The 9,283-nt window shown below is 33.2% G+C and overlaps 1 protein-coding gene across 8 annotated transcripts in view; it reads right to left on the reverse strand.

Annotated features, from left to right (window-relative positions):
• The window catches only part of LOC134707346 (serine/arginine repetitive matrix protein 1-like), a 29,892-nt gene that overhangs the window by 20,100 nt on the left and 509 nt on the right, over positions 1-9,283 (reverse strand). For 2 of the 8 annotated variants that reach the window (XM_063567041.1, XM_063567040.1), the window contains exons 1-7: positions 9,056-9,078; positions 5,715-5,782; positions 5,295-5,369; positions 4,425-4,532; positions 3,976-4,020; positions 2,561-2,648; positions 548-577 (exon numbers count right to left, since the gene is read on the reverse strand). In XM_063567041.1, the coding sequence (XP_063423111.1) occupies positions 548-577; positions 2,561-2,648; positions 3,976-4,020; positions 4,425-4,532; positions 5,295-5,369; positions 5,715-5,782; positions 9,056-9,063 (422 nt within the window). In that variant the 5' untranslated portion in view covers positions 9,064-9,078. Of the gene's footprint in view, positions 1-547; positions 578-1,612; positions 1,651-2,560; positions 2,649-3,975; positions 4,021-4,424; positions 4,533-5,294; positions 5,370-5,714; positions 5,783-9,055; positions 9,079-9,107; positions 9,129-9,185; positions 9,242-9,283 lie in introns of those variants that run through there. The other 6 variants (XM_063567042.1, XM_063567043.1, XM_063567044.1 and 3 more) reach the window with 6 other exon arrangements.

The raw sequence follows: 9,283 nt of genomic DNA on the forward strand, positions 1-9,283 counted from the left end.
CTCACTTTGTGCAGGATACTCTAAGGAACAATCATGCTAAGTTTCATCCAAATCCATTCAGTAGTTTCAGAGGAGAAGATGTTTGAAAAATTGTTAACGACGACAGACGACGACGTCGGACGCCAAGTGATGAGAAAAGCTCACATGGCCTTTTAGGCTAGGTGAGCTACAAAGTCGAACTGAATTTATAAAAAAAAGAAAAGAAAAAATTCCAGACCCCCTCCCTAAATATTTTCTTGTTATAAACCAAGGACACAATATACCATTCCTTTGCCTAGCTTCAATTTTATTTCTAAAATTTGTAGAAGAAGACAGCAATAAAGAAAAAACTTGGTTTAGTAAATTTTGATCGTGGGTGTAGCTATCAAATTGTATTTTGCCTGATATAATTGTCTTATACCAGTATTTGTGTGCTATTTGATACAATTTGGAAATCACAGAATTTTCAATTATTTTGTGTCAAAACAAATTGCATAGCTCTGACTGGATAGTACATAAAATTCCAGAAATATAATCCTCCTGAATGTATCAAATAACAATAACATACCCATTTAAATGTGGAGCTGGCTTTGTTGTTCTATTTGTGGGGAAGAAAAGGATAATATGAAAAAGAAAGAAAATCATGTTTGAATTTTGAAAATACACTATCTTAAATAAAAGTTACAACAAAATGGACTGGCTCTTCTGCTGGGTCATCTATCTGAAATAAATCATATTAGAACACAAAAAATAAAAGGAAAAAAAAAAGACAACAAATTAGTATTTCTAACTTAAATCTCATTTCAACCATAAAATATCTATAGTATTTAGAATGGTCAGTTCTTATGTTTGGAATATCCAGTAAAATTATTTTTAACTGCAAAAAAGGATCTTAGATTGATGAGCTGATTTAGACTGATGTATTCATACATCAACCGATAATATTTATCCATGTATTACAGGAACAAATATTACTGCATAGCAATATAATATTTCCTACAGAAAGTAACCAAAAGTTAGCGTGTAATAAATTCCAATATTGCACTAGTGCAATATATCTTCATAATACATGACGTCATCAACGACGAAATCTCAGTTTAAACCAATTTTCAAATATTATATTGCTATACAATAAAAGGGTTATTGCATGAATATTGTCCCTCGTAGAACATATATTTCACTCACAAGCTCGTACAATATAAAATTCTACTCGGGACAATCTTCTCCAATATTCATGCAATAACCCTATATTATCTTACATGTATATTCTACACATAAAATTGTTATTTAAACCAATGCAAATAAAACAAGGCTATTAAAAATTCAGCCTTCTGATAATTGTCTTTTAAAATAAAAACAAATGTAAACATATTCATTAAAATCCATTAAAGGCACCTTTTTGGAGCCTTTATCTATTTAAACATGTCTGGTCTTATATATTTTGTTCACAACATTTTTAAATGCAGAATAACATATTTTTTTTATCAAATTCACAAGGGACAAAATTCATTCTCAAAATCTAAAACAGCTCAGGTTATAAACAGTTTCAAATATTTCATACTATCTTAAATTAAGTACATGTGCCGTAAAAGCCTTTCGTAGACAAGATCTACTCAGACTTTAGTAATGTTACCTGACTTTTTATTGGTCCATACAGCTGTCAATCAGATTCTGTATAGAATGATAAATATTGCATAGAATCAGATTAAAACATAAAATAGGAAATACTTAAAACATCTGAAAATGAAGACATATACACCATTTAAGAATTTTGATGGCCATCAAGGCAAAAGCTACTAACTTCTCTATTTTATTTTTCTGTACATGTGAAAGCTTTTAGTATGTGTGAGCACTTTGTCAATGTTTTAGTGGTTGTCTGTTGCTTATTTTACACTTCGTGCTGCAGTAACAAAAGTATGAAGTGATATTCATATTCTGAAATAAAATTTATCAACTCATTTTCTGACTACACATATGATTTTTTCTTCGCACTGAAACAATTACATGTGTTCTAAGCTTTTTCAACAAAATCATCTTGTAAATGAAGTTCATGTACATTATGTTGGATTATAATTAAAACTCCTTTGATCCAATTTCAAATTTCTCTCGCAAGGTAACATAACTACTGCTACTAAAATCAAAAAGTATTAATTACATCATATTCATGTTCCTTCCAACTTAATCTGACATGTTCTTTTCAACTTATTCATGTTCCTTACAACTTAGGCATGTTCCTCACAACTTATTCATGTTCCTTACAATTTCTTCATTTCCTTATAACTGATTCATGTTCCATAGTTTTCGGACATAAAAGTACTTAAATATATTTTTAATAAATATAAATCTGCATTTTTCATGATCTTCAGAACAATTCAACTGTTTTAGTCATCAAGCAATAATTTTTCTCATTGGTATAATGTAATAAAAAACTTGTGTTCTTCATTCAATCAATAAGCAGAATAAAGCTAAGATAATTGAAAAGCAGTTAAGATCTGCAAAAAAACACCATACATTTCAGTATTAAGTAAACTATAGTTAAATGTAGACATTGAGAGTTAACTCCCTTGTCCACCTTACGTACATAAAGAACTGAGAACCATTCGTGTCCTTTCCACGATTGGCCATGGAAAGAAGAAACTCCTTATCATGTTTAAGTGATAAATTCTCATCTACAAAAGAAAAAAGAAGTAGATATAAGAAGATGTGGTATGAGTGCCAATGAGGCAACTCTCTCATCCAAGACACAATTTGTAAAAGTAAACCATTAAAGGTAAAAGTACAGTCTTCAACACTGAGCCTTGGCTGAGTTGGCTCCCACAGAACAGCAAGCATACATCTTTTAAGACTTAAGCCTCTGACCAAAGAATCAATGCATTTTCTGTAATGCATTTTTCATTATCTTCACATAAAGTCACATTGTTTTTTTAAATTACACATTGTGGGTCATGCAATATTTCAATTTTATGAGTTAGGAGATGCCTCCCTCAAAATTTATTTGAAATAACAACTTAAGTTTACATGGCAAAGAGTTTTTTCTCTTAACTTCTGAGAAATTTCATTAAAACAAAACTGTAATTTTGTAAGTGTTATGTCTAAGCAAGCTGAATACAACAGTTGTGGATACACGGCCACTGGCTTTCATAATGTAAAATACAGACAACACGCTATAGTATGGATTCAGATGATGTTCACATCTGAAGTCAATTGGTCTGATAAAATGCCAAAGGAAGTTGTTAAAATTCTATTTCAAGTATTGTCAAAATGACTAAATAAGTTTTAAATGACCCTATGTCATTAAATACCACATTAAAAAATTGTAAATGGTTTTGCAGAACAGTGTCTTGCCTGCTATTGCTGTTGTTGTTAAAATAGTGTAGTGTTGTTAGTATGTTTTTTCTTCAGACACTTTTTCTTAATCTTGAAGTTGAAGAAGCTTATTTCCAAATTTCAAAACCTTCCATTATTAGGTTCAACAAATTTATAGATTCCTCCTGAAATGTAATTCAAGACTGTAAGTAAATGTTACAAGAATGAGCTTCTCATATTTTTTATTTCCCATCGTGAACACGCAAGGCCAAAAAAATAATATATGTCTGTTTCCTGTTTCCCAACCTACCCTGACTCAAAGCCCCTGACCTAATCTTTTTATTCAATTCTAAATACTATAGCAATTCTTTTATCCCAATTATTTGTATATTAATTTTGTAATGTAAGCCATTACAAAATTCGTTTTTAAGACTATCTCTTGTATAAGTTTGTGTTGATACTTCTTGGTACTCCTAATGCATGTACAGTGTAACCTGTGTTAACCGACACACTGGGGGATTGTAATTTTTTTTGGATCAACCAGGTTGTTAGAATACTCCGGTTTACTCTACAAGGTCCAAGGATAGGCATATTTGGGACCAGGAAAATGTGCTGGATAAAGCAGGACCATGGAATACTCAGGGGTTGGATTAGGCAGGTTACACTGTACATGTATTTTCAATGTCTTACCTGGAAATACCCCTCCATAGATTGATTCTCCCCCTGTCCCATCGCCTGTAATAGAAAATGTCAAACCATTAAAAAAATTATACACTTTCCTACAGTTTATATTCAAATATATATTACAAACCATAACTCCTGAAATAAACAGATATACATGTATCATGTACCACAATTTTTCATTAATCCAATCTTGCAGAATGCATAATATTCAGGTGGCTTTAAACAAGTTCCTATGTCTTATCATAAAAATAATATCCTTCATTTCTGACATAGTTTTGTAAAAACTACATAACATTTCCTACAAAAGAATTTTTAATGACTTGAAATTCAATATTCCTCAGATATCAATCATGATCCTATCAATAATGAGAACAGAAATAAAATTCTTGTATGCAATATCAGTCTCATAGGCAATCATACCACATCTTCTTATTCTTATACTTCACCATATTTACCTTTTGTGAAATCTCCACCTTGTACCATAAAGTCTTTTACTATACGATGGATGGGGGATCCTTTATAGTGGAGGGGAATTTCACTTTTCTGACTTATTCCTTTTTCTCCTGAAAAAAAACTTTGCTATTAGCATGATTATTATAGTAGTTAAATAATCTATTTGCATTAAAAATCTATACCATACCAGAACTCACCAAAGATATATAAATTTTCCTGTAATGTTCTGATAACTTTTGAAAACTTTTTAATTTTTAACCATGTTCAAGTGTGAACAAGGAAACTCACAGTTTCTAAGCAAAATACCAATGATCTCTTAAAACCAAATCCCTCTTTTTAACACAATTTTTAAACTAGTTCATTTCTAGTTTAATGTGTAAACATGTCTCAAATCTCAATATCCCTGATATTATTCTCAATTTTTTTTAACAAAAAACTATGATCGCCTATGAACTATGAAACTAAGAAAACATTTGTCCAATATCATCCTGCTAATAACTAGCTACAATTACGAAAATGTCTCTAATAAGATAATTTAGAATGTAAGATTCTCTCCCAAATTGCCTGCCAACTGCACTCCCTGTTGACATTTTGTTATGTTGATTTGTTTCACCCATTTAACAAAATTGTTTCTTTTTTGTTCTGTTGTCAAAAATGAGAGAAATGCAGATCGATGCCATTTAGTACTTTTACTAAACAAAATGTTTATTCATAACAGATGGACATAGTATTTGAACTAATTTTTACAAGTTTTTTCCCCAACATTTTTTTTTTAAGTCTCATTCTTTTTTCGTTATTACTTTCAACATGTTCAAATATTGCTTTATCCTGACAGTTTGAACAAACTGCACAGATTAAAAAAAAAGTCTTACCTGTACATAATGCTCTAAAATTTTCACAGGTTTTAGGGCACAAATCAGAAAACAATTCAAACACAACTCTTCCAGCTGAAAAAATAAACATAACTTCATGAGTATTGTGTCTCCAAATGCTATCATGTTACGCTGCTAACCAAGAAAAAAAAATCCTAGCTGAAAGTCTGCTGCTTTCATGGCTTTGGGACATAGTAATAGACACATAAAATTTTGTTTGTTTGTTTTAAAAAAAAGTTAAATGATAAAAATAATAAATACAATGTACTGCTTTATGCTTTAAAAGACTTGTTACTATCCATTGGAACTAAAGTAAAGATTCTATCTGAGCAGAAACTTCTTCTCACGAGTGCCATGACTTTAAAATGAAAATCTAGATGACAAATATTCAGTCCACTTTTTCAATAACATGATACATACCGGATTGCCCCCCTATTTGAAAGTCAAAGAAGCACCTGGGTCTGAATTCTGCCTTGATGGTCATTCTACTTAAAAAGAGAAATAAAAGTACAATGATTATGAATATAATACAGTTATTGTTTTTTATTTTGCATACAAGGTTCAAATTTGAGCTTCATTCATGTCACAAGTTTAATATGAATATTTATTAGTTCACATTTAACTTCACTTCACGACCTTTTTAATCTTGATCAGTATTACATACTTATTTGAACAAGCCCTGATTTTAATAACTGGTATATATTCACATTTACAAATGTATCATGTTGATAATTAAAATAATGATAAGAAACTATTAAACAAAAAAAAAATAGCCCCAAAGTCAGGAGCCTGTAATTCAGTGGTTGTGGTTTGTTTATGTGTTACATATTTGTTTTTCGTTCATTTTTTTGTAATAAATTAGGCTGTTAGTTTTCTTGTTTGAATTGTTTTACATTGTAATTTGTGGGCTTTTTAAAGCTGACTGTGGTGTGGGCTTTGTTCGTACACCTTATCGCTATTTGCCTACTCGGCCAGCCAACCCGGCCGCTCAACCTTTTAACGCATACAACAAGCACTTTTCCTTTGTGGCATCAGTTGTTTTGTATTGTGACGTCAAATTTTACGAGAAAATGTGTGATGTCCAGTAATGGCGGAAAAATAGCCATAAGGTGTATTGCTGTACAGCGACCTATAGTTGTTGATTTCTGAGTCATTTGGTCTCTTGTGGAGAGTTGTCTCGAGCTCGTTGGCAATCTTCTTCTTCTTCTTCTTCCGGTAAGCGGCCACTGTCAACTGGTTGACTATTCTGCCACATTTAGGAGTGAGCGCAAAAATAATTTTGAAATTTAATAAACAAAAAGAATGGGTGCAATTTAATATATACAGGTGCAATTAAAAACATGTCATTTAAATCTAATGACGAAGTTGAGCCTTGAAAGATTCAGGACTCGGGGCGGAGACAGTAGAGTTGGGCAAGGTGTTCCACTCTCTGATCGTTCTTGGATAGAATGACTCCTTCCGTACCGTTGTTTTACATGATGGTATTCTTAGTGCCTTTTCATTGTTATTTCTGGAAGGGCGTTCATTCAATATGAGCTTACTGGATGTATCGACTTTGACAAAGTTGTTTTGAAGCTTATACATCATTATTAAGCGGCTATGTTTCCTTCGTTCTTGTAAGGTGGGCCATTCAAGATGATCAAGCATGCTACTAACAGATGAGGTGTTGTGATATCTGTTAGTAACATACCTTGCTGCCCGTCTTTGCACCATGTCCAATCTGTGGATGTCGTTTTGTTGGTATGGGTCCCATACTGCACTAGCATATTCTAAAGTAGGCCTGACCAGGGACATATATGCTTTTTCTTTAATTGACTTGTTTGAGATGTTAACATTCCTTTTTAAGAAGCTAATGGTGTTGTTAGCTTTGGAGCAGATGGAGCTTATATGTTTTCCCCATTTAAGGTCTGACGAAATAGTGCATCCCAGGTATTTAGCTGATGTAACCTGTTCGAGGTTATGGCCATGAAGTGTGTAAGTATACTTTGTTGGAGTTCGCTTCTTGGAGATGGTGAGTACATTACATTTGTCTGGATGGAACTTCATAAGCCATGTTGTTTCCCATACAGCCAGTTGATCAAGGTCCTTTTGTAAGTTTGCGGCATCTGCATTAGATGAGATGGTGAGATAAGCAATAGTGTCATCAGCAAACAGTCGTACGGTTGATTGAATCCCCTGGGGCATGTCGTTTATATAAAACAAAAATAGGCTAGGTCCCAGGACGGATCCTTGTGGTACACCGGACTCTACAGGTATGGAGGTAGATGTTTCACCCACTACAACTACTGACTGTATTCTATCACTGAGGAAGTTGTCTATCCACTGATTTGTTTTACCGGTTATCCCATAATGCTTCAGTTTGTGAATTAGAAGGCTATGACTAACCTTATCAAATGCCTTGGAGAAGTCCATTATGAGACAATCTGTTTGTTTCCCCAGATCTAAGTTTCTAGTTACATCATCGATAAATTCAATCAATTGTGATTCGCATGATAATCCCCTTTGGAACCCATGTTGAAGTGGATACATGATGTTGTGTGTATCTGCATGAGACATGATGTGGCTAGTTACTATGTGCTCCATTAGTTTACATGCAATGCAAGTGAGAGAGACTGGCCTATAATTTATCGGATCATATTTCTTCCCTTTCTTGTACACTGGGCAGACATTCGCAGATTTCCAAATACTAGGTACTTCGCTTGTCTGATATGAGCAGCGGAATATTATTGTCAGGATTGGTGCTATGTGTTCTGCAAGTTCCTTTAAGACTCTTGGTGTTATATTGTCTGGCCCGGCTGCCTTATTTGGGTTTAGGTTATTGAGAAGTTTGTACACACCATTTTCTGTTATATTGATGTCTAAGATTTGTTCAAACTTTCCAGGCATGTTACACTGTTCTTTAAATTCTTTTTCAGTTATGGTGGTTTTGTCTGAAAAGGCTTTCTGGAATTGGCCATTAAGTATGTCTGCTTTATCTGTTGGCTCTGAATGTAAAGTTCCATTTAATTTTAAAGGTGGTATTTTACTCCCATCTGACCTTTTGTGTTTAATAAAGGTCCAGAACCTTTTCATGCAGTTTGGTCTTTCTTGAGGTTTAATTAGGTCTGGTGGTGAAACTATACTGTCGATGTATTTCCAGTAAGCTTTCCTAATTTCTCTCTGTGTTTGACGCTTAAGTTCTTTAAATTTGTCTCTATCTCCTTTATTACCAGATTTCTTCATTCTTTTGAACCATCTGTCTCTTTTTCGTATGAGACGCTTGATGTCAGATGTGATCCAGGGACTACTATCCTTTTTCCTAGCTGTCTTTTTCGGTACATTATTTCCAATGCTCTCTTCTAGTTTGGTTTGGAATCTTACTCCATCTTCTTTTTTATATCATGTATTTATATCTTGGTAAAAATATGAAGCAGTTGCTGAGTTGGGGTACATGTACTGCTTTCAGCTGTTCAGCCCTCGTGTTGTGACATAGCGATGGGGTCCCTCGTTCCAGTCTGTAGAATCAGAATCATGCTCTCAAATTACACAAAATCGTTTGATAAGAATGTACAAGAAAACTTTATTTTGATTCGGCATAAGTAGGCAAATAAGCAACACAAGCTCTAAGGAACTTTTGACCGAATATGTAACGTTTGATCGATCGGATCCTCAGTCTTAAGGCCTGTTGGTGGTATGGACGTTTCGGATGTGTGGACGTCGCGTCTCAAGTTCTCAACAACAACAATATTCAACACCGTAAAGATAGTAAATTTAACACAGACCATGACATGCAATTGTTTTCATATATTTGTAACCCTTAATCATTTCATTAACTCGTTTGTTTGACAATGTTTTCTTGAATATCAACAACTAATTTGTTTGCAATGTCATTTTAAAATTATGTGGCTTCACCTTGCGGCCTGTTTTACATCGCCATTATGGACGATTTCATTAAACTGAAGGTAATGTGTGTTGTTTTAGTTATTTGAGTTTAATTTGTGATTCTATTA

Source organism: Mytilus trossulus, chromosome 2 (genome assembly GCF_036588685.1).
Source record: "Mytilus trossulus isolate FHL-02 chromosome 2, PNRI_Mtr1.1.1.hap1, whole genome shotgun sequence".
In the NCBI taxonomy this organism is placed as follows: domain Eukaryota; kingdom Metazoa; phylum Mollusca; class Bivalvia; order Mytilida; family Mytilidae; genus Mytilus; species Mytilus trossulus.